Source organism: Triturus cristatus, chromosome 5_2 (assembly GCF_964204655.1).
Source record: "Triturus cristatus chromosome 5_2, aTriCri1.1, whole genome shotgun sequence".
Lineage (NCBI taxonomy): Eukaryota > Metazoa > Chordata > Amphibia > Caudata > Salamandridae > Triturus > Triturus cristatus.
The window spans coordinates 961,830,801-961,857,323 of record NC_140588.1 but is presented as its reverse complement, the minus strand read 5'-3'; the positions used below and the strand labels follow the sequence as shown (position 1 = coordinate 961,857,323).

The following is a 26,523-nucleotide window of genomic DNA, read 5'->3' as shown; positions in this document are numbered from 1 at the left end:
TGTCAAGCATAAAATCCGGCCATGTGGGCGTGTGACGAGCGCAGGCACCAAGTAACGAGCGGCAAAACACAATTTCCCACCAGCAGGGAGGGGCAACCAGCGGGGTGGTGGGAATATGCACAAACAGCATCACGAGGTGCCAGCCAGATTAGGCCAAAGAAGTTACAAGCCACAGCGGTATAAGGCAGATTTACCGTCTCAGCTACTGGCCCTCCCCACGGCCTGGGTAGATGAAATGCAGCGCCCGGCCGCCCGGAGGTGCTACATCTGGGGGTAAGGCAGGTCAGGGGGAGCGGCCATATCTAAACCTAACAGTATTTAGGTCTGCAACTGTACACAAGCAGATTACTCGAGCACTGATCGATAAACGCATGCGTGTTCTATAAGGTGTTATCCATGCTTTTTGTAAAGTTGGCCCCTTTTCACCAGTGTCACCTGCGTGGATGGCTCCATCGGTCTAATAAACAAAGTTCACTTTGTGCAAAGTCCGGTGCTCAGCACGTGCCCAATCTTGTCCGTTCCCGACAGATGACGTGACCGTCTAGTGCACCGTCTGCAGTGCATGCTGGGATAAAGGGCCTGCGTACCTACAGAAACGGACACCCCGCTACATCTCTACACGAGGCCTATGCGCAGCTCCATGTGGCCGCGTCGGATCCACCAGCAACCATTCCAGAGTGTCCGACCTCAGGACTACGGCTCTGGGAGGACCCCGACCTCAGACCTGGGGCTGAAGCAAAGCTGGGTTTTAAAACAAGACTTGGGAAACATGATCCTGACTACACGCCCCCATCTCGTCCCTCCACGGAAACACTTTGTTGCGTGCTCCTTTTGGGACGGCCCATCCGGACTGGCCCGTGTTATATAAACAAGCTGTACGGCTTGTTTATATAACACGCCTCCTTAAGATAAGAAAATGCTTTGTGACAGCCGAAAAGCAGACGAGCCAGTCCGGGTGGGCCGGACCAAAAAGCCAAAGGGAGGCAACACAGATAGCTCATTTCCAATGGCAGGCCACTGTTTAGCATAAACAGTGACGCCAGCCAATGGAAATGAGGGGCGTGGCTTAAAGCCCTTTTCTCAAAGTCCTCTCTTACAAAATCTCTTGCGGAGGCGGAGAAGCTCTTTGCAAGACCTAAAAATAGCATAAAGCTCATCAATAGACTTTGGGAATCTAATTCCTTCAAAAGTGTAAATATCGCCACCTAAAATGCTAAAGTATTGTTAAGCGATTCATAAACAGAGACAAAATTATTTTTTTGTATTACTAAGTGGTTAGTAAACAGAGACAAAACATTAAACATACATGAGAGTGTACACACGAAAAGACAGTACAATTTGTCATAAGAAACTACACCTCCGTGTGTTACACATTAACCACTGGAACTCAATAACAAATGCCCTATCAATTATCTATGGCTCCAGTTGTTAAACGGATTGTGTGTAGAGCGTCGACGCGTTTCGATGGAAAACTTTCAATTAGACCTTCTTTTTTAAGACCAGTATCATGACTCTCATAAAACATATACGTTGTCACGGATAGACATAAAATCCCCAAAGCCTCCTCTAGTAACCTCATTCTCAAATTGGGGCTATTTCAGAGGTAATTATTAAGCGGTAGATGGCATGGAACCGGATGTAGACTAGGAGCTCCCTTCCACTATCGATATGTCATCTTCTCTTGTATAGAGAATTGAAGAAATGGATCAGTCTTTCTTAATTAAAGTTCCTTGGTTTAAAACTATTATTGGGAGACAATATAATACGATCGGCACCCTCCAGTCACTGAGTATGTCTTTGGATATCCTATAAACTTACAGATGTGCACTTGTCCCAAGAGCCTCCCCAAATATGTAACACCTTTTTAGGTAACATTAGGACCCTTCATAAATTGGGCCTGTTCAGATGCTCGTACGTCAAGCGTAGTCTCCGTGTAATCTTAACATTGTTATCATCATTTTATTATTCCTGTGTGGTGACTCTTCTGTGCCTTAGCTGAGGAGCCGCCCCTGCTGAGATGTTAATTTGGGTATCTTCAACGATAAAGCAACATTGTAGAAAGCTGGCTCTTTATGTGATATATCAGTAATCTGATATGCCATGTAAAGAGTCCAGGGGTTTCCTTACTAGTGGACATAGGCTTGCTATGCAAACCAAAAGTTCTCTATTAGGGAGTAGTGTGGTCGAGCAGCCTTAGGTTTAACACAGAAGGAGTGCGATACATTTGTTAAATACCACAATTGTTAATAAATGACAACACGACTTAAGAAGGAGATCCACACCAATTTATAAAATTAGCTCGTATCTATATATATGTTTAGGCATCAGAGAAACATCATTCAGGTAAGTGCGTTTTCAAATATAAGTTATTTTCACTTTAAGAAGTGGACACTGACATTTCTGAGATTGGCAATGTTATCCTATGGAAGTAAGAACACTTTCTGCAAACAGGTATAGTACATTGACTTTCAGGACCAATTTCTAGGATTTAAGGTGAGTGGTGGCTAAGGTCCAAGGGAGCACCAACAGTACACCACCAGTGGCATGAGGGCGGCCAGGTGCAGGGTGCAAATCAGCGTCAGGAGAGGCTGCAGACTGGGGGCACCTTTAGTCCTCTTCTCCAAGGCCCAGGGGCGACGGGTGCAAAGGTGTCTTTAGGCGTCTGTTTTTTTTCTTCCCGGAGCAGTCGTGGTAGAGAGGGCCTGCGTGCAGAGGCTGCAGGTGACGTCGGGGAGTCCAGGAGGGGTCAACCCAGGATGAACTCGAGTTCCAAAGGGCCGGGTAACCTTGTTGGCACCATGGGTCCATTTCTACTCGGGTCGGAGGTGACGGGTGCAGTGGTTGCTTCAGTTGTCGGGTTTTGGCATTTCTGGAGGCCTCAGTCTTTGGACTTCCTTCGGAACAGTTCCACTGGTCATGGGAGGTCTTAAGTCTTTTTAAAAGCAGGCAGTGCTCTTAAGTTTCTGGAGTCAACAGTTGCAGGACAAGTCGACATTCGGTGAAGTTTTCAGCGAGGGCTGGGGCCAAGTCAGGTGCTCCCTTTAGTCTTCTCTGCTATTGCGGCTCTGCGGTGTCCTCTCCCTTCTTAGGTCGTCAGGATCGGCCTCTCTGGTGCCAGGGGCTCCCCTAAATACTGAATTTAGGGGCATTAGAGGGAGTGTCAGGTAGTAACCAATGGGCTACTTACTTCTAGGGTGACTACACCATCATATGACTTCTTCCATTAAGAAGAGGGCATCACCCTGACCCTGGTTCGTTAATTCTCTCCAAGACAAGATGGAGGAATCTGAAGAGAGGGGTCCACATCACCTGCCCCACCTTAGTGGTGGTGCTGGCTGAATGTGGGCACCCCTCATAATGTAACTAATTTTACCACTTGTGCTCCCACCAAAAGTGGAGCAGGACAGGGGGTTTGGCAACCACTCCTATGAGAGAAACCAGAGTTGCATACCAAAGGTGGAGGGGCTGCTTTGAAGCTCCCTTGCGTTGGCAGGCTAATCTGCAGGTCATATAGTGGAAGGGGGTGGAAAACATCCCCTATCAGAGCTGGCCTGGTTTCTGGTTTACCGAGAGTGAATGCCCTCACCCTTAGGGGTCAGTAATTTGTCTCTGGTGTTAGGCTGGCTAAAACCAGTCAGTTAGCCCACCAGCAGTTGGTACGGTTTTAGGTGGCTCCTCTGAGGTACCCTCAGAGTGCATATATTGACAAATCCAATACTAGAATCAGAGGTTCGTCAATAGGAGATGTTTGTTATCAAACATCCCTATTTTCAGTGAAGCCATCATATAGACAGGAAACTCTTTTTCCCAGCACAGGTTGTATGATGGCTTCCCAGTTCACTTGCACTGGCAGTAATTAAACTCTCCAGCACAGGCGCATATCTATCCATGCAGGTATGCCCTCACGTATAATATTAAGCACCCTGCCTTAGGACTGTCAGGCCTGCTGAAGGGGTTGCTTACAAATATAATATGCTGTGGTAGGGGACATGGCACAAATGGATGTGTGACATGTTGTGTTTTCACGTTTTTCTGCACCAAGACACGCAGCCTGCAATGGCAGACATGCATGTGCTTGGTGAGGGGTCCCTTAGGGTGGCACAATTCATGCTGCAGCCCTTAGGGACCCTCTTTAGCTCCTCAGGCCCTAGGTACCAGGGTACCATTTACTAGGGACTGATAGAGGGTACGAAAGCCATTGCCAATCGGTGGAACAATTGTACAGTTTTGGGAAAGAGCTCTGGCACTGGGGACCTGGTTAGCAGGAACCCAGTTCACTTTCAGTCGAACTCACATCATGTACCAGGCAAAAGGTAGGAGTGACCATGTCAAAAAGGGCCCTTCCCTTCAGACATACATTGATATGCCATGTGATGCTTTTTCTGATCAGCACACTCTAAAATGACAATAATAAAATGTTTATTGTATGCCTGATCTATGGACAAAGTTATCTTTTCCTTCACTGTTTGTTGCTTATCGTATTCTTGTTTTTAAAATACTAAAGATATATTTTAAAAGTACACACATTAACATAAGAACATCATCACCTTATCTCCACCATACTTTAAAGGTAGTCCTGATTACAGTAAAGAAGTAGATTCCATTACCTCCTAAGAGGGCAATACTTTCTATAGTTCAGCAAGAAGCTCCTGATATTTGATAGCTGCAGTTAGATACTGTAACTGAACTTCAAAGAGGGACCCAGGCGAGCTGCGCACCAAAGCGTATAAATAAAATAAAAAAAACAGTATTTATCAGACAGCAGTCTATACACTGTGTGTAATTGTGCCCCTCTGCTAACTTTTTCACATCAGTGGTATCAGCTCTCAGCAAGACCAGAAACATGGCAAGGAGCTTTTGCATCAGCCTTTTTTAAAGTCGTTTTTAATTGTAGAATACTATATAATCTAAAGTAAAGGCATCTTGAATTCATCATGTTCAAAGCCTACAGGTATTTCAAAGCCCAATCGGCCTCTATTATTGTGTGTTAATATGTGCCCCAAAAATGTAATGATTATAGATAGAGATGCAGACCAATTTTAGTAGTTGTTGTGGAACTTTCTAGTTGGCATTTTATGCACTTACTGCATTGAATGAACTTTAAACTCAGTATCTTATATTTATTTAAGATCGGCAAATTCTCTTCTGGGATATTTATGTACAGGTGTTGTTTAAAATATAATAGCCATGAAATTTATTAGAACTAATTTGACTAATAAATTGCCAAATCAAGTCACTTTTTGCATTATGTAACATCATTTTTAGCAATGTGGTGGTAATTGTTAAATGTAGCTAATATTTATACCTTGAAGACTGTGAGTAGTGTGCTTTCTTATATATTTTGTCTCTAGTCTCACATTACTACACTTTTTGTTAGTCTCTTCTTTCTCAGTCACCCTGTGGTGCATGTAGGTAACACCTTTGTAATTTCACAGTTATGTATATACGGTAAACATTTACTAATCTTGCAGGTGAAAAGGGCTTTCCTGGTGTACTGGGATTCCCTGGAATGCCTGGCTCAGTGGGTCGTCCAGGACCTAATGGTTTCAAAGGCTTTCCAGGTTCTCCTGGACGAGATGGCAGTCCTGGTGTGCCCGGTCGCCCAGGGGTTAAAGGTGAGTATTTTAATGCCTTCACTCATACCTGAGAACATAGGGCAACAAACAGAAGTTTAACGTTTCACTGTTAACCTCCAAATGAAAAAACAATGCTAGACAGTATGAGTCTTGAATGTCTTTTGTCATTTAATCTAGCTATTGCAAATTATTTAATCTATAGCGTATCTCCTTGAGTATATTTATCAAAAGCTGGGAATCGTGCATATTTTCTAATACTTTTTTTCTTTACTTACTAGGTGAAAGAGGTGCAGTGGGTCCTCGAGGTGAACCAGGTGCTTCACCAGTATCTTCTAAGGGAGAGAAAGGTGATCCTGGGACAGATGGACCTTTAGGATTTACAGGGCCACGAGGTATGAAACTCCATTAATCTTTTAATATAATGTTTTTATTGAAGGTAAGGTGTGACATTTAAAAAGCAATCTGATTATGGTACAGGGAATTCTTGATACAAAAAAAAGTACTGGACGACATTTGCAGTCACAATTCTAACATATTCAGGCCTCTGTGTCAGTAGTTTCCCTCATCTTCGGAGGCTCACATATCCCTCTCCTGTAGGTATTCAATTTTTTCTAAACCTGCGTCCATTTGTTGGGGCACCCGCTAGCTTCATATATGGACTTTTCGGTAACCATACACCAGTCCATGTCCTTACCCACGCCCCTATACTCGGTGGGGTCTGAGCCTTCCACAATCTTTCAATATTTCGCTTTGCCACCATCAACCCCAACATTACCCATATTCTTTCTTTGGAGCTCAGGTTGGGCGGGCCCCAGGCGTTGAGGATTGCCAGATTTATGTTGCATTCGATCACCCGCCCCAAAACCCCTTCCATAAGTCTCACTACCGCCTCCAAGTACCCCTGGACAGCTACACATTCCCAGAGTGCGTGGATAAAAGTTCCCTCCTGCCCACATTGTCCTGTGCAGCCACCGTCTGATCTATATCCCATACGAGCCAGTAGTGGCCCAGATAGGTAGGACCTATGAAGGAGCTTCAGCTGCACCAAGTGAAGCCTGGAGGAGATGGCCACCTCCCGGGGAGGCCACTGCAGCCAGCCACTCATCATCATCCAGTCCAGCCACATTGTGGTCCCATTTTGTCCTGCACTGGTCCAAAGGATCTTCCATATTGATTATTTTTTTTTATAAATAAGGGATACAGCCTTCTCAGGCAGGTGACCATCTAGGGTGCACAGCAAGCAGGGCATGCCTAATTTGTAGGCACCTAAAATGTTCAGACCGTGCCAGATCGTATTCCTGCTGCATATGGCTGAAAGGGATTACATCACCTAATTTCCACATATCTCCTACCTTGGATATGCCTAGGAGGTCCCAGGGCTCAAAACCCTTTGGATGAATCTGTCTACCCAGTTGTTCACTGTGCCAGAGTGGCATGGCCTGCGTGATCTTTCCTTCCCAGCCTAAGCCTCTAGTGGCAGCCTTCCATACTTGCACCGCATGCCCGATGGGGCCGGTCAATGCTGGTTTCAGCGAGCACACATACAGGGCCCCCTCAAAGCTACCCCGGTAGGAGCCCTCTATCAATATGGAAGGCGGGGTCGTCTTGTGGTCTGTACATGCATTGGTTGATCGCCGCGAGGTGAGATGCCCAATAATATTTCCTAATGTCCGGCAGTCTGTTTCCCCCCCACCCCCCATCGAACCACCCCAACATGAGCTTATGTGTGGCTGTACGGGGGGCTTACCCTCACATAATAAGTCCCGCACAAGACAATCAATTTCGAGGGTTCAACATAGTGCGGAGTATTTTGCAGGGCATATAGGAATCTGGGAAGAGACATCATCTTGAAGAGGGCTGCACGTCCCAAGAGGGACAAGGGGAGTGATTTCCAATGCAGGACATCAGATTTAAGACGCACTAGGGGTGGCAGGAGATTGCGCTCGTAGAACCTGGACGGTTCCCTAGATACTCAGATACTTGAAGCCATCGGTTGTTTCTACAAGCCGGACTCCCAGAGGAAGCGGAGGCATTTTTCCAAAGAGAACATAAGAGCACTGATTTGGTCCAGTTGATTGTGTAGCCAGCATATCTGCCGAAAACCTGGAATATATTCATGACCCTGTTTAGGGATGCGGCCGGTGAAGCCAGATAGAGCAAGATATCATCCGCATATAGCGATATGATCTTCCCATCCAGAAGTCCATTTAAGGCCCCTGACAATGCGGACCCACATAGCCAGTGGCTCGAGGGTCAGAGCAAAGAGAAGCAGCGACAAGGGGCATCCCTGCCTGGTGCCCCGGCTGAGAGCAAAGGTGGGAGATTTCCTGTTATTAACCACTATTTGGGCTAATTGTTCTTGGTAAAGGAGCCGAACCCAACTGATAAATTCTGGGCCCAGACCCAGTTTATGGAGGACTGCGAACATGTAGGGTCACTCGATGGTATCAAATGCTGCATCAAGTGAAACAACGACTGCGTCTTCCCTATTGTAGCAGCTCGGCTCAACACCCCATGGAGCCTGCGCACGTTGAGGGAGGTGTTTCGAGCGGGCATAAATCCCGACTTGTCCGGGTGAACCAGGCGGGTAATGACCCTAGTAAACGAGAGGCGAGGACCTTTGCCAGGATTTTCGCTTCGCCATTAAGCAACAAGATTGGTCTGTAAGAGGAGCACTTGTTACTTGGTTTGCCTTCTTTTGGGATAACTACGATATTGGCAAGCCTCTGGTCTGCTGGCAGTATCCCCACCTTCTAAGAAACATTTTGGTGAGATAGGGAGCTGTTTTACCCGCTGTAAGTTTAAATAGTTCGATTGCCAAACCACTGGGGCCCGATGCTTTCCCACCACGTAAGTCCTGGATAGCTTTTTCAACTTCCCTGATGGTGATTTCCAGATCAAGGTCCAGCCGCTCCTCCGCAGTGAACGAGGGCAGTGAGATAAACTCCATTAATCTTAAGTACACATCAGCACCAAGTTTTCTTCCTGAAAGTCATTGTCATGCAATGTATGCTCATGTTAGAAGATAATTATTTGTTTTAAATTCACTACATCTTGACACTTTGTGTGGTCTTATACTTGTTTGATGGATTTAAATGCCTGGCTTGCTCATTGTTTGCATAAGTATAGCATTTCACACCATATTGAAATAATCAAGTATGGCAGAGAACTCCTTTAGAATAGCTCTGTGCTCTGTGCTTCTGGACACTCAAAATCTGTGTCATCTAAACCTACTTCAAACCTATCTTCTTAAAACACATTGTATCAATGTATAAACCACATTGTTTCCGTATAAAAAAAAAACCAAGCAGTGCACACAGTCTAACCCCTCTCTAATCCACATACTACCATAGCTGCTCATGTTCCATCTCGAAAACAATGTAGGTTTCCCATGCCCAACAGGGCTTGATCCAAGCAACAGGCGTTTGATATACAAAATGTAAAGTCTCTATGTTTTTTTTCCCTCAGGTTTTTTAGGTGCCCCCACTGGATATGTTTGAGCTTCTTACTAGAAGACCAAGACCCCTTATAAGAAAAGGGGAAAAAAGTCTAAGCTAGGGCTTCTTTTAGGAAAGACGTACATGATTCTTGAATGAAATAGAATAGAAAGTACAATGCACTAATATGCCACTAATAACATTAACTATTATTAGGAAATGTCCGTCTTTACCCTCCCCGTTCTAATGATTTTTTTTTTTTAAACAAATTTTATTAAGTTATCCAAAGACATAGGCACATACACGTACTCAGAGAAGGCTGCAAGTGGACAGATTAAGTACAAATTTAGGATTGAGCAGGATATTACAGTTCCACGGTACATCACCAATCAACTGAAAACAAAGAAGAAAGGAACCCCCGCCTACCATGGGGAAATGTAATCCAATTGGGGGATAATCCCTGGCCCCTCTTCCACCGTCTTGGAGCAGAAGCCAGCGAAATCTATTAGTAGGTATCTCTCCAATCAACTGCTGTAGCTTGGAACTCACCCATCCTCCCCATGCCCCCCAACCCAACTAATCCCTCCTCCCACTCCCCCCTCCCCCTTCGGCATGCCGCTGAGTTAAGAACAGGTTCAGAGCTGAAACCGCGGGCAGGACAGTGATACTCCACAGTTCATGCGTTCCGAACCGCAAATGTCAGTGTGAGGGACAAGTATTCACCCAAGAGCATCCCACCGTATCTGCGCCCTGCTCCGTGCACCATCAGTGCCACCCAACCTTAAATATTCGCTGCTGACTCCCCCCGGTCAGGAGAGCCTTCAGTATCTCCAGGCAGATGTTTTACCAGCTCCACCAATGCAACCCACGCACGCGCCATCTCCAGAGATTTGTCACTCCCAATGCGGGCGGCCATACGCAACCTACAGCTCCCCTCTGCCTCCGCCCATTTCACTAACTCCCTAGTCCATCGCGCTAAGTTGGGGCCCGTCCTTGACTTCCAGTGGCTGGTGATCTCCCTCTGGGCCAAGACCAGCCCCAGGTCAATAAACTTGCTGGTGATTTTGGTCTTGGCAGTGTGTGGAAACCAATGTAACAAACAACAACTCGGTGTGAGCGCTACACCTCTTTCAGTTGCGGCCACCAACCCAAACGTCACTCCCCGCCAGAACTCTCCCAGGAGCGGGCAATCCCAAAGCATGTGAAGGAACTCCGCCCCCTCCAGGCTGCACCGTTGGCACGCTGCCGAAACCCCGAAGTAGTCACTCACCTTGTCCGGGGTGAGGTAAGCCCTATGTAGCACGTAACAACTGGAAACGGACGTTCCTGGAACACTTCCAGGCCCGCTCTACTAATTCCCCCATGGCTTTTCCCCGATGGGCTCCCCCCAAGTCCTCTTCCCACTTGAGACGTAGAGCCACCAGTGGCTTTCGCAGGCTGTGGGTAATCCGCCTGTAGAGACACGTGACCGCCTTGAACGTTCCCGCCGCCATTGCGACATATTGGCAGGCCAGCGAGGTCTGAGGTTCTGCCATCCCCTCCCGCCAGTGTCTCCTAATGGCTGCCGTCAGTGCGGCATGAAGCAGGAAATCCCCTCGCTGTAGATCATGGCGCTCCACCAGGTCATTAAAAGGAAGGAGGTTGCCATCTTCATATAGATCCCCTACTACAAGTATCCCTGTCTCCTCCCAGTCCCGTAGTCTACCCCAGTCACCTCCGTGTGGTAGGGCCTCACACACCACCAGCAGGATCTACGGAGCATAGGGGGTATGCATACCCGAGCGCCTAGCCAAACGGTTCCAGCACTTGCGCACCACCTGTAAGTCAGTCGGGAGTTCGCTATTCCTTGCGGGTAAGCACAGCAGTACTCGGGATAGTAGCATCAAGGGAGGTTCCGGCCCACCAGGCTCCTCTCGATGTCTAAGTCTGCCCGCCATCCACTTAGTGAACCATTGTAACTGCGCTGCATGATAACATGCTTCTAGATCCGGCAAGGCAAATCCCCCCTCCGCCCTGGGGCGCTGCATGGTGATCAGGGCCACCCTCCGACGCCCCGCACCCGACAAGAATCCTGTGAGCAATGTGTTGAGCTGCGCGAACACCTGAGTTGGGATCCAGATCGGAAGCGTCCCATAACAATAGAGGAACCTGGGTAGTGTGACCATTTTTACCAAGGCAACCCTGCCCGCTACCGATAGCGGAAGGTGTCCCCAAAACTCAAAACAGGCCTTTGCCTTACGTATGGCCCGCCCTATATTGCCCTCCAGCATGTCACTAGGGTTGTAGTAGATCTGGGCTCCAAGGTAAGGCAAACAGCTAGTCTCCCACGGGACCCCCTCCGCCGACTGCGTATCCTCCCTGCCTGGGTGAGTCGGGAAAAGACAGGACTTGGGCCAGCTCACGCGAAGCCCTGCGGCCTCTCCCAAAGAATGCAACAGTCCCTTGGCTTCCCGGAGGGCCTCTCCCGAGTCGGCCAGAAAGAGTAGTAGATCGTCAGCATACAGCGCTATGTGGTGCAGGGGTCCCTCCACCACTAGCCCCGAGTAGTGACGTCCCGATCGGGCCTGAACAGCCATGGGCTCCATTGCCAGAGCAAAGAGCAGGGGTGACAGCGGGCATCCCTGCCTCGTCCCCCTACCCACTGTGCAAGCAGCAGAGATCAGCCCCCCCGTTCGGACCCTGGCAGTAGAGTTATTATACAAGATAGCTGTCCATTCCACGAAGCGCTCTCCTAGGCCGAACGCCCTCAGGACCGCAGAAAGATATGGCCATTCCAAGCTATCAAAGGCCTTCTCAATATCAACTGCAAAGATACAGGCCTCCTCCCCACAGTAGGTGTTCGCCCGCAGGACACGCAGCAATCTCCTTATGTTCATCGCCGTGTTCCTTTCCGGGATAAAACCCGCCTGGTCCATGTGGACCAACGCTTACATGTGGGCCATCAGCCGACTAGCAAGGATTCAACTGAGTGTCTTGTAGTGTGGTAAATAAAATATCACGCTCTCAGACTTTTAAATATTAACAATAGGATCATGCATAAAGCAAGAGGCTGAGTCTGTGGTATCAGATTCATAAAGGGCTTTATTCCAATAACTCGAGTCAAAGGGAGAATATCTCCATCACCAAAAAGGATCTGGACGGGGCTGAAAAGTATTCTCGATATTCTCAAAACATTATTCACAGAGTACAGTATATATACATTTCTCAATTGTACGTAAGCAAAAGAGCAAGAGAGAATGAGATAAGAGCATGTGGGCGTGTAAGTAGGCGTGAAGGTGGGCGTCCATGTGGGCGTCCACTTGATGATAAGGGGTAAATTGTCATGTGTGGGTGGATACCTGGAGATGATTTCGCAATGTCAGCAGAAATACTTGGCAGAGATGCGCGCTCAGCAGCATGACGTGTAATTGACGTGCAACTAGGGGGTGAAGGGGACTTGACATTTAGCTCTACATGTGGAGACAAAAGTCTGGGGTTATGTCAACCTAATCCCAAATCATATCTAATATCCTATGTTTAAAGAACTATGTTATCCACAAGGGAAGGGCTCTCGGACAGAATCTATTCTATACTGACTGTGTGTGTGTGTACAAGCGTCTAAGTGTCTACACTGAATGCGAGGGGATGGGAATATTCCATGATGACAGGGCTATGAATTACTTGCATGAGGGCAGAGAAACCGGGCCTTTTGCTTGGTAACTGGAGGAATGTTTACTTAAGCTACTAGGCAGGAATGCATCGGCTGAGGGGGAAGCAGATAATTCGAAGGTGAAATACAGCTCTTGGCAGAGAATAGGCTGATGTCAGGCTTCGTGGGCCGCACAGAGAATGAGACAAAGTTCATGGTCACAGATGCAGGCTCAAGCTGAAGCTGTCAGAGGCAGAGAGCAGGGAAAGGCTTTGAGGACAGAATCGGGCCTACTTGCCTGAACTGTAAAAATGGAGTAACTTAGCCATAAAAAGTCGGTGGCCTTTCATACTTAGGAATCGAATATCCAGCCCATTCATGGCGGATCTGACAGAGGACATGTTAACGGTGGACGCACATGTGTTTGCGTCTTCGAAACTGGAACTGGAGGGAACATACATGTACTTGTAACATGCATATAGAACCGTTGGGGTCCAAGATAGGGGACATAACTGACCAGGAAAATCCACATTTCCACATTCCCTCCTTGTCCCCTACTTGCCCTTCAAGAGATATCAATCTTCATCAATCCATTGATCTGTTCATATAGCATCATTTGTTCTTCTTTCTTCTTCCGTGATCTTGAATGAAATCTTGGTGGTGGAATACACGATGTGGCACACAGACCACAGATCGCTGGTCCACATTGTAGACATAGACAGCAACTGAATAGTATGAGAAGGCCAATACCTAGGAAGGATAGGACCCTCCATCCAAAGGTAGATAATACACTCCAAAACCAACCGGACCAAGTCCAGGTGCCTGGATTCTGGTGTATCTGGCTTACAATCTTATGAAGGCGAGTTATGGCTTTATATACAGATGGCGAATTTTCTGGTATGAAAAATGCAATGGCTTGATCCGATGACCCTACAAGCTCCGCCCCTATCGGCCAGGATAACGTCAAGGACAAGACTATTTTGAAGCACAACAATCCGCATAGCAGACTGCTCTTCTGTTAAATTGCCTAAGGCGGAAATAGTTTCGTTCACTACTGCTTCAAGGGTTCTGGTTAATCTACGTATCAGCTTACTATTGGTAACTGTACCTATATAGGGAAAGAAACCTTTATTGAAATCTGTGTATTTTTCCCATGCTGTTTCAGTGTAATTGACAATTGGGAGATCTCTCTGCTGTCTATTGTGTACTAAATGAGTATTTCTATGAGAATCAGGAGGAGCTAGGAAAACAGGTGGTAGGAGGAATGCTATGTAACAGGTACCGTCCCAATCTAGAGGTAAGCGTATATATGCGGTCTGGCCACATATAAAGTAGGAATGACGAGAAGCTCTAAATGTAGACTTGCCTTGATCACTGAATTTTATTACAGTGGTGCATTTACTATGGCCCATGTGTATGGAGCCATTCTTTCTTATACATAATTCCTCTTTTACTGGGAATACGGACATGGCGGGCAAGATTGGTGTAGCTTCAGATTCAACGTTCAGGATCATGAGGTTAAGTGTAAAATTACCTAATCCATATACTTCATTTCTTAGATCAGTTCCTGTTCTTTTGGGAAGTCCCTCCTTGTTAGGGTAGCAGACTTTAAGCAAAAACTAAATTCAGGTTTCCCCATACCCAGTTGTCTTGATAAACTGCGGAATTCGAATCTAGGGAATTAATCAAACTAAACCATGCTCCACAGGAGCCATTGTGTGTGAACGGATAGAGAATAAAGGGGCAAAACTCCCTTATAGTTCTGATAGGGGGGGGAGTCGGCCACAGACCCAGCAGTCTGTAGCATTGCTAGTCTGATGTGAATGGTGCAGCATCTGAATAAAGGTATTGTTGCGTAAGGCAAGTCGATATGATAGCTCATAGGATGGCAGATCACTAAATGTGTGCTTTATGGTATCATTAGTGGAGGAGTATAAGAGTGAGGCAATAGGAGGAAAAATAGCATGTAGTATTAAGCTGATACATATTATCGTGATGCTCTTAAGATATTGAAAAATTACAGTCACTATACATCTATTTGCTTCTTATCTAACTCTCTTATTTCTGCTTTATGTTATTGTCCAAGATCTTATGCGAGCCAGAATACATGTTCAACCGCTTCACCACCTAGTGGACTTAATTGATCAAACGGGTTCTGACTTTTTGAATCAAGGTTTAGCTTTGTGGAAACTTCTGGGCATTCTCCTCTAGAAAATGTTGTTCAAAATCCAAGTTCAAAGTTTTTTCCTTTGTAAAAGAGTGGTGAAGGTGCACTTTGACTTTAACGGCCGTCCCCGTGGTCCAGAGCACTGACTTCGGCGCCTGTCATCCAGGAGCGATGGAGTATTCTTTGACCTGGGTGTTGTCAGGGAAGGCGGCAGCAACCTGCGAACAACAAGAGAGTAGTGCAGACATCAAGGAAGCCAGGTAATCTGTCAGCATGTTACTGTCAACATAAGTAATCTTTTAGGCATTGTAGTGCCCACATATTTTGGTGGTCTACCAAAGACCACTTCATAGGGAGATAAGCCTGTTCTAGAATGAGCTACAATTCGCATGTAAAAGAGGGCAACCGGCAGGGTTACCATCCAGTCTATACCTTTGTCTGCGCAAATTTTTAATGTCTGATTATGTCTTTCTACAAGGCCTGCTGCTTCAGGATGTCGCACACAATGGAATTTCCAGGTATACCCTAACAGAAGGGACACCTGCTTCATTAGTACCAGGACATATTTGTAACCTCTACATCTGTTTATTTGGATATAATCCATTTGGAGCACTTCAAAAGGGTGGTCAGGTGGATGGAATCCACCTTGTTCCATCGGAATGCCTTTACCTGCATTGAATTGGCAACAGATCATACATGTTCTGACCTTTTGTTTCGCTGCTGCACGCAGGTGCTTGTTGAACCATATATTCTGTAAGCTATCTATCATTGCTTTCTCTCCTAAGTGTGCAGGACTATGTGCGGTATTTATAATCACTTGTACCATGGTATCAGGAAGAAACCATGTGGATTTGCCCTTTGTCATCCAACCTTGATCAGTCAGTACCCCTCCTTGTTCCGATCATTTCTTTAATTCGTCTACAGTAGCATGTGTCTGAATGTCTTGTACATCCCTGGAAGGATCCCTAACTGTCATGGCTTTGGACACTTATTGAACCTGTAACTTTGTCATGTCTAGTGGGGTCTGAGCTGTCTGTTTAGCAGTTCGGTCTGCCAGATCATTGCCTTGGGAAATGGTATCTGTGGCTCTAGTATGTGCTTTACATTTTAGGATAGCTATGGCTGTTGGTAAATGTATTGCTTCCAGTAGGGCTTGAATAAGGGGGCCATGCTGTATCTTGGCCCCATGAGAGGTCAAGAAACCTCTTTCTCTCCACAAAATCGGTGTAAATGTTTACTCTCAGGTGCTTAGCTCTTATGCACGCTTGTGTCAGGGTGATGAGCTCTGCTGCTTGTGCTGACAATATGTCTATTCTTTTAGTCTCTATTATTACAGTATCAGCAGTCACTGCATATGCTGCCACTAATTCTCCCGCCCCTGTCCTCATGCATGAGCCGTCAACATATAGTGTTAGCTCGGGGTCTGGGAGTGCAACATCTGTCAAGTCTTGTCTTGGTTTAGTCACGGTATGTATTACTTCAACACAGTTGTGTGGTGAAACGCTTTCTGTACTGGAGGGCAAAAGGGTAGCAGGATTCAGTATGTTGCATCGTCTGATCTCTATGTGTGGTTGAAATAACGTTGGCTCATAATCCGTCAGTCTAGCTACAGTCAGGTGTTGTGTTTGTGTCCGGTTCAAGAGAACCTCTACTGCGTGTGGTACTTGTACTGTCAGAGGGTGGCCCAGCACTATCGAGTCACTTTGTCTTATGGCTAAGGCCGTTGCTGCAACTGATTTTAGGCACGCAGGCAAAGCCTGTGCTACTGGGTCTAATGTACTAGAAAAATAAGCACAGGGCTCGTGTTTTCCTGCATGATCTTGTGTTAGGACAGATAGTGCTGTTCCATCCCGCTCTGTCACAAAAACATAAACGATTTGTTGTAATCAGGGTTTGCTAAAACTGGTGCTTGACATAAAGCTCTCTTTAATTCTTCAAATGCCACAGTGTGTTCTTGTGTCCAAGGGAGGACTTTAGTAGAAGCTGTATTAGGGGCTTGGACTAATTCCCCTGAAAGATCACAATAAAACATGAGAAAAAGGGGAAAACACCATACCTATTTCCTTGGCTTAATTTCTAAGGGGGCTAATTTCTAAGGGGCTTAATTTCTTAAGGGGCTAGCGGGAAGCGAACCTCCTCAGGGGCCACCCTGTGTCTTGACAATACTATTAATCCCTGTGTGTAGCTACTGGGCGTAAGCAAAATTATAGGAGATACACAGCGTATGTGAAACGGCGAGAAATCCTTCAAATTAATGTACAAACCTCATTGTGTTAGCTCATAAGCTAGCCAAATGACATCTCATATGCAAATGTCCCTATTACATGAACCTACACCAACCTGAAGTCAATATTAATGCTAGGAGGCCCTAATAGGAATGCTAAATTACCTAAATATTCGGAAAACCAAGTTTAAGAACAGTTGTTAATGTTGATAATTAATAATTTATCTGCTAAAGAAATCAGTCAATGTGCAATAATTTCCACCTATACAATAAATAGCCTAATTCAAAAACAAGTCAACTTTTGGGGCCACCACTCACAAGAATGAGCTTACTAAAGCAAACTTTAAAAAGGAAATCCTGTCAGATATTTTCTCATTACCCTAAATACCGGGCCTTATTTGTCACTCTGTGGTGGCAGTCCTTATTTAAAACAGGCCTTCAAGAGTTAAGATGCAAGTGCACAGATCATAATTGTTCCTTAATGTCCAATCTGGAAACACATGACCGAGGCTGCCTGTCTATAAGAGAAAGGCAGTTATGTGAAAAATATTTTAGTCTTGCATAGCCTTTTTCTTTTGTTTCATTCATCTTCAACACCAATTAGACATACACTGATAACGTGTTGTCTGCTATTTTGACAGCATGATAATGGTAATATCATGTCTGTGAAATTTAGTAATTGTGCCAAGCCATCAGTATACCGGGCACAGAAAGCATAGATAATTACACTAACATATATAAATGAGCAGCGATGCGTAATTACAGTACCTACAGCTCAGATGCGAACATTCTGGCCTGCTTAATTTGTCAGGCTTATAATCAATAACTTATTTACCTGCCCTATACAACCCCATCTGGCAGTGGGTCATCCCAATGATGACCGCGTCAAGTCTGACACACAGGATCAGCAACAATAATCAAAAAATGACGAACACACGAACCTGTCTCTTTTTTTTTTTTTTTTTTTTTTATAAAAATGTGCTATGCTTCTTTGTACACAATGTACCCTCATGTCCTAGTCGAAGATGCATCTCACATCTTTCCTCACAGACCCGTAACCACTGGATCATTTATCCAATGCAACTGGTGGCAGCTTGTGGCCACAATTCAAAAATGTCTGAATTTGAAAATCGTTTTTATATAGGCACATAGCCCTTAAAATTCCAAGCAAGAGCAACATTTTACTTTCTGACCAGAAGCAATATAACAATTGCTAAAAAATAAAACAAATCTTCTCCATAGACATTTCCTCGGGGCACTTGTTTTGCACAGAATAGAACAAGGGAATCTTTCTCGACTTACATTTCTCAGCTGCCCTGTCTTATCAGAGAAGTTAAAAATAGCCCCTCAGCGCGGCCTGAGCCTGGGCTGCCAGCCATCTTTTTTTTTGTTTTTCCTACTCCTGGCCCCAAGGCTCTCCAGCTGCAGGCATTACACAGATGCGATGTCAGAGAAGCCTTCTAAGCAGTGCCCTGTTCTGCTCCTCTCATCGGCCCCCACCTACACTGGCTACAAGGTCAGAATCTGTCTCCGATTTCTGTATCACATTCTGCTCTACACGGCCCCCACCTTCTCCTCACTCTGAAGCTGTCAAAGACAAAAAGACTACTCAATTCCATAAAAACTGCAATAATTCGCTCAATTGAAAAATTATTTTTACATACAATTTGCACTCAGGGGGTCATAATCTTACCGACTTGACCCTGCACATTGGCTCACTGGACCACCAAGAACACAAACCTGTATTCATGAAAAATTTGCAAATTCGAAATACCAACAATTCTTTTTCCAAGCTAAACTTGTCACTAATTATTTTTCGTTAACACTTTGTACATTAGGGGTGTCACAGGAGTTGCTCCTTCTCTAGCTGCACCCCTCTCAATTTCCTATTGCCAACGTAGTCAAATGTTGGACCATGTAAACACCAGCTATGCGCTGTTCATTTGGTGGGGGGCTCAAGAACCTTTGGGCTACTATGTAATTAATATATGTATTATAACTGGTCTTTTTACTGGGGCCACTCTTGCTAGGTCCTCTGAAAGGACGGGATAAATACCAGCAACGTCAGTATTTCTTTTTCTGTCAGCCTGCGCTCATTTTACCAGCTCAAATTCCTCCTGTAACATCTCATCCTTGGCTTTTCCAGACTCCAGTCCACTCCTCTCTGCTTCGTGAAACACTTACTCTGACCTTCTATGTGACGCCTTGCGCCAAAAACTCAATGGCATCCTTCCAAGCTGGTCTACATTTTCTCTTTCATAAGAGTGTTTCGTTGTCCATCTACTTGTTCTGCTTTTACTCAGATACCTTCCTCAACTAACACGTTTTCTCGGGCTTTGTCTGAATCCTCCATACTTTTCTCTTCTTTTCTGAGCGCTTACTCTGTGCGTCTATGCTATTCTTTACGCCATAATTCAACAGCGTCTTTCTGTGACTGTCTAGCTTTCCTCTTCCACAACTCTTCTTCGACTTTCATGATACATTCGGCATCCCAGGTCCCAGCTACGGGCCATCTCTGACTTTCTGGTAACTCTTTGGTGTAGTCCACCCATAGATCAAGGAATAATATGGCGTCTAAGCCATGCTTGTGAAAAATAAAATGTCCTGTAGTGTCCCTAGGAGGAATAGGAACTGCTTCTTCAAGCACCCCTTTTCTGGTAGTAATCTGTCTTAACTTCGAGAAGAGCGGCATATTGACAACTGATCTGATACTTACTCTTGAACTCACTTAATACGAAAAAAACACAATAATGAACAGTGAACAATGAACAATCATTCATACCACAATATTTGAACACTTTAAACATTAAACATTAAACATTTTAACAACGACCGACAATGATGACAGTCTGCCTAACTAATCACCACGCTGAATTCTTGACAATAACTGAATACTTCGGAATACTTGATATACTGCTAAACAGTACATATACACTGCTAAACAGTGCAGACCGGATTTGTGTACCCAAATCCGTCTTGACCGGCACAACCTATGTGCGCGTCAACACGCCTCCCCGGCGATGGTACTCACCGAGTAGCTCCTTGAAACGGAAGGCCTCAGAGAATGGACTGGACTCGACGACTGCGGACATCGGACCCTCTGGACATCGGGACTTTGAAAACCTGGTGGGCCTCTGTATACCTCAGACGCAGCTCTCTCGCAGGTGGGCTCTGGGTAGACAATCTGCGTTCCTCACCGCCTCGTATGGATGCCTTGTCGCAGTCTGTCCCCTTCGGTGGCCTGAGGGAGTTGGCGGGAAAAACCCGCGACGTGCACGCTTGAAGTCCATCACGGCTATGGAAGGGGGCAAAACAGGACCTTCATCTCCGGCGTGTGGGGAAAGAGATTAAACTATTCGGGCGCCATTCTGTGGTAAATAAAATATCACGCTCTCAGACTTTTAAATATTAACAATAGGATCATGCATAAAGCAAGAGGCTGAGTCTGTGGTATCAGATTCATAAAGGGCTTTATTCCAATAACTCGAGTCAAAGGGAGAATATCTCCATCACCAAAAAGGATCTGGACGGGGCTGAAAAGTATTCTCGATATTCTCAAAACATTATTCACAGAGTACAGTATATATACATTTCTCAATTGTACGTAAGCAAAAGAGCAAGAGAGAATGAGATAAGAGCATGTGGGCGTGTAAGTAGGCGTGAAGGTGGGCGTCCATGTGGGCGTCCACTTGATGATAAGGGGTAAATTGTCATGTGTGGGTGGATACCTGGAGATGATTTCGCAATGTCAGCAGAAATACTTGGCAGAGATGCGCGCTCAGCAGCATGACGTGTAATTGACGTGCAACTAGGGGGTGAAGGGGACTTGACATTTAGCTCTACATGTGGAGACAAAAGTCTGGGGTTATGTCAACCTAATCCCAAATCATATCTAATATCCTATGTTTAAAGAACTATGTTATCCACAAGGGAAGGGCTCTCGGACAGAATCTATTCTATACTGACTGTGTGTGTGTGTACAAGCGTCTAAGTGTCTACACTGAATGCGAGGGGATGGGAATATTCCATGATGACAGGGCTATGAATTACTTGCATGAGGGCAGAGAAACCGGGCCTTTTGCTTGGTAACTGGAGGAATGTTTACTTAAGCTACTAGGCAGGAATGCATCGGCTGAGGGGGAAGCAGATAATTCGAAGGTGAAATACAGCTCTTGGCAGAGAATAGGCTGATGTCAGGCTTCGTGGGCCGCACAGAGAATGAGACAAAGTTCATGGTCACAGATGCAGGCTCAAGCTGAAGCTGTCAGAGGCAGAGAGCAGGGAAAGGCTTTGAGGACAGAATCGGGCCTACTTGCCTGAACTGTAAAAATGGAGTAACTTAGCCATAAAAAGTCGGTGGCCTTTCATACTTAGGAATCGAATATCCAGCCCATTCATGGCGGATCTGACAGAGGACATGTTAACGGTGGACGCACATGTGTTTGCGTCTTCGAAACTGGAACTGGAGGGAACATACATGTACTTGTAACATGCATATAGAACCGTTGGGGTCCAAGATAGGGGACATAACTGACCAGGAAAATCCACATTTCCACAGTAGTCCAGGTTAAGCATGGCAAGCAGTCTATATGCAGTCCGGTCCCAGGGCGGCCTTCCCGGTTTAAGGAGAGGCACAATGATTCCTTCCCGCGTGGAAGCGGGAAGGCAAACCTCCCGTCGTGCTTTGTTATATACTACGACTAACTTCGGGGCCAGGGCATCTACAAATGCCAAATAAAATTCCACCGGAAGGCCATCCGTCCCCGGCGTCTTGTTCCGAGCCATATGTTTGATAGCACTGCGCACTTCTCCCACCTCAACATCTTTACCAAGCTCCTCCGCTGCCTCAATATCCAGCTGGGGGAGTTCTATCCCCTCTAATATTCCCGTGCCATTGGCAGCCCCAGGAGCAAGCTTACTCTGATAGAGAGTGGTATAATAGTCCAGAAAATGCGCGTTGATGGCTTGTTGAGTATAATACGCCACACCCTCCTGATCCCTAATCTCCAGAATCGACGTGCCTCTGCGCGCCGGGTTTGCCAACCATGCCAGCAGCGCCCCTGATTTTTTTTCCCGTTCCGCTTGGGCCCGAGTGGTATAAGCCTTGTAATCAAAGGAGCGCAGCCTTTCCACCTGTGTTGCCACCTCCTCACGTGCCGCAAGCAAGTCCCCCTGCCTGTCAGGCCGCTCCGGTCTCTCCTTTTCCAGGTCTCGGAGCCTACCTTCTGCCCTGAGCACCTCCCGTGTCAGCACCTTTCGGACTCCCACCACCTCCCCAATACAACGCCCTCTGATTACTATTTTGAACGCGTCCCATTCGATAAGCAGGCTCGATGCAGACCCCGCATTATCTAGGAAATAGTCGTCTATCGCCGATCCGAAGGCCCTAAACACCGGATCGTCGAGCGCCTCCGGTCGCAACCGCCAAGTAGGAATGGCAGGCTTTGCTCTCGTCCAATCCAGCAATATTAGCAACGGGTTATGATCAGAGATCGTCCTACTCAAATATTCGCTATGGGTAATCCCTCCATGTACCTCTGGGGAGCAGAGGAACGAGTCCAGACGAACATGCAGCTCATGCAGCCCACAGAAGGAGTAGTCCCTATCCCCCGGGTGGTGGGCCCTCCAAGTATCTATCAGTCCCCACTGGCACTGCCATGCCCGTCTAGTCGCAGCAAGCCTGTGTGCGGGAGCATCTGGAAGAGGTGGGTGAGATCGATCCAGGTCTATATCAGCAATACAATTAAAGTCCCCTCCCAACAGCACCGAACCCGTCAATAGGGGAGCCAGGTTCCCGGAGAGGTGCTCGAAGAAATCAGCTTGAGCTACGTAGGGGGCATAGAGGCTCCCCAGCACTATGTCCCTACCGTCCAGCCGCCCCGCCACCACTACGTATCTACCATCTAGGTCAATCAACTGCCTAACGCTCTGAAACGGGACCCCCGCTCGTATCCAAATCAATGTACCCCTGGAAAAGGCCAAGTATGAGGTGTGGAACAACTGCCCCCTCCATCTACGCTGCAACGCCGCCCCTCCACCTCCGTTAAATGTGTTTCCTGCAGCATAGCAATCTGTACCCCCCTCCTCACCAAATAGGCGTGAATCTTGTGCCGGCGTGTCATAGTGTGCATGCCCCTGACATTCCATGACATACATTTGAGCCCTACGGTGGAACCCATATCTGGAATTGCAGTGATCTTCCCTCTTGCCCCATCTCAACGGCATGCCAGTCCCCTATAAAACCCCCCCAACCCCAACAAACTTCCCATCTCCCACTCCCCAGGTCATGTACTTTCAAACTACCTCCCACCCAAACTAATGCAACGATCAACCAGTCACTAAACGTTGTGAGGCGTGTGCTGACCCAATAGGACCCAGAGCCCCCCCAGGCACCCCTCCCATGGTATCGGTCTGGACAAGGATCAACCCCCTTCTGCCCCCAGAATTCAGTCCGACCCTCCCCGTTCTAATGATGCCACCGTATGCCAAAATAGCGACTCCCCTATTGGTGGAGGTCTGCCTAGTTGCCTCCAGAAGTTTGTATCCTAATTCTTCCAACAGTTTACGTTTAGCCCACGGATGTGTGTTTCCTGGATACACAAAATATCTGGTTTTATAATACGTAATTCTGTGGCTATCCTACGCCTTTTATTGCTATTATTTAAACCACAAACGTTAAAAGAACATATCCGAATTCCCTTAACCGCCATATCTCCCATATCGCGTAAAATAAACCATTGATAACTGACTCATTCTTAATCTTAATCCTAATCTTAGTCTGATACTTATTGACCATCCTAAAAAATCAAAAATATTTGCACATGGATTGATTTTTGCAAGATACACCCCCCTACCATCCCCTTACACCACACCCTCAACCCCCCCAGTGTCCCCACCCCTAACCCTCCCCGTACCACCACCCCTCCCCGCTCCCTCTCCCCAATTTAGAGGCAAACGGGCCAATGGCCCTGTTGATGTAGAGTGAATTCTCCCCCTTGTGTGTTCCCCCATCTTCACCGTCAGTATCTGGCTAACACAAAACTAAATTGAATACATTGCATTTGGTTTCCCGTACATTACCACATTCTAAATCCAAAAACAATGCACAAAAAAACACGGCACATAACCCAAGCCTAATACTGACACCACCATATTATACCAACTATAGAATTATAAACCCTTATTCACGGCTATGGAGGCAGTAAAAGACAGAAATACACAGTGAAACATTTATATTGAGGCCAAGTATTCCTTTGCAGTCAATTCTTTGGTAAAGAAGCATGTTTGACCTTTCACCATCACTTTAAGGGTAGCCGGATTTAGCAAGAACACTTGCGCTCCTTTCCCCTGAAAGGGAGTTATTAACTGACGTTACTGCCACTTTTTCTCCACTGTTTTGTGGCAGAAATCTGGTAGCACAAAAAATTGAGTTCCCTTCGCAACCCGCTTTTTATCTGGCCGAGCCAGATCATAGATTGTTCCCGGTCTGATATCCTTATCTCTGGGTTTTATAGGCCTCTGTTTGAATGGGAACCTGTGCGCCCTCTGCACTTCGTTGGACCAATTCCCTTCTTTTAATTCTGGGAAGGCTTCAATGAATAGTTCCACAACGAATTTACGAATGTCTTGTCCCTCAGTACCCTCAGGAATACCTAAGATCCGCAGATTGTTGGTCCGAAAACGATTTTTTCCAGATATACAAGTTTGACTTGCACACAGGCGCGGTGCGTCCATAGGGGCGTGGGGGCGTAGCCCCCCCGCCCGCGCCCGCAGCTCCCTCCTAGCTCCCTCTGTGAATGGCAGTCAGCATGACGTCGGACCGTGGGCGGTCCGGCGTCATGTTGACTGACATCATTGTCAGAGGCATTTGGGAAAGTCAGCACAAGTGCGCATGAGTGGGCATGGAGCTTAATTTTTACTCCGTGCCCAGTCATGCGTACTTGTATTTTTGCTGTCTTGCGCATGCCCATTAGGAGCCCCTCGGTCTCCTAATGGGCAGGCGGCGGGCGAGGAGTAGGCGGTGCCGTCAGCCAATCCTGGCGCTGCTGCAGCGCCAGGATTGGCTGAGGGCCGGGTTGCAGTCACTTGCGTCACGTCACGTGGACGTGGTGTTTTGGACCGTTTGAAGGGGCAGAGAGAGGCGCCAAACGCGGACCAGGAGAAGAGGCGGTCAGGTAAGTGTTTTTTAATTTTTAATAATACATGAAGTGCAGCTTTTACTCTTTTTTCTGCTCGAATCCTTTTTCAATATTAGTGAATATTTTTCTCTGACCATGAGATGCCGGGTGGCCTCTGGGTATAGTTTATTTTCTTGAAAATGTTTGTTCAGTGCCCTACGGGTCTTACTAATCAGCGAGAATGCCGGAAAGCATCTTGGGGTGAAATGAATTTTTTGCTAATCAGTTTTGTTAAGTAATGATGCCATCTTCATTGGGCGCCGTGAGTGACAGAGTCAATCCCGTGCCCTTTGTACCTGCTTGTCAGGAAGCTGCACCCAGCCACGCGGGGCTGGAAGGGAGCGCTCCCAGGCATTGTTCCCTGACATAAGGAGTGAGGGAAAGTATTTACATTATTACTAGCGGAGTTTAGCGGGTCAGACGCAAATAAACTGTGGAGGGTTACATTGAGAGTATAATTTTGAAGACAAGGGGGCTGCTCAGGAGAGGTCGCTATTGCAGCAGGCAGCAACAGAGAACGCTGCTATGGCAGTTTGTCGGGTACAGTGTTATTGTACTGTGTTCTGCTTGCTGCCTATGAGTTGTCTGGTGATGTGCTTTTACAGTGTATTGCAGGGTGCTGTGTGGTTTATTTCATGATTCTTCGATTCCTATGTATGGCAGGGTGCTCTACTTGTGGGTTATTTTATGATGCATCTGGAGTTTATCATTCTTGTGCTTGCTGTCTGTTTGTTCTTTTATGATGTACCTGTACATTGTCATAGCAGAGAGCTCTGTTTACTGGCTTTCTTATGATTTGTCTATGATGTACCTGTGCACTGTGCATTGCTAGCGTGTAAGTTCTTTTGTAATACAGTTATTTACTTTAGTTGGAGGGTCCTCTGGTCGCGCGTTATTTTATGACGCATGGGGGCGGCTGGTGACATTTGTAAATGGCGGGATATGTACTTAGCTGGGATCAGAGTTGGGAAGGTCTAATTTTGATTGCAAGTGTTTTGAAGAAAATCCATGGAGGGGAAGGGGTGTTTTGGTCCTAGTTTGAGAGTGCGTTTTGACGCGACTTTGTTACGGGGCACTTTTACGCCCCGCCATTTTCAAATGTCACCAGCCGCCCCTGCTTGCACACCCTCCTTATATTGCTGCAAATTATCCACCAATGTCTTTTGTCTCGCCATGTCGTCTTCTAATGTAGAAATCCTTGCCTCCGCCTCATTCAACCATTCTGTGAACTCATTACAAGATTTCGCTATCCGCCTAACGGCATTTTGTAATTTTCGACAAGCAACATGTGTTTTAATGCTTTCCATGCGAGTC

The 26,523-nt window shown here is 46.4% G+C and overlaps 1 protein-coding gene across 2 annotated transcripts in view; it reads left to right on the top strand.

Moving 5' to 3' along the window:
- The window catches only part of COL4A6 (collagen type IV alpha 6 chain), an 847,824-nt gene that overhangs the window by 675,449 nt on the left and 145,852 nt on the right, over positions 1–26,523 (top strand). For both annotated transcript variants that reach the window (XM_085608162.1, XM_085608161.1), the window contains 2 exons: positions 5,472–5,615; positions 5,855–5,968. In XM_085608162.1, coding sequence (XP_085464288.1) covers positions 5,472–5,615; positions 5,855–5,968 — 258 coding nt within the window. The remainder of the gene's footprint in view (positions 1–5,471; positions 5,616–5,854; positions 5,969–26,523) is intronic.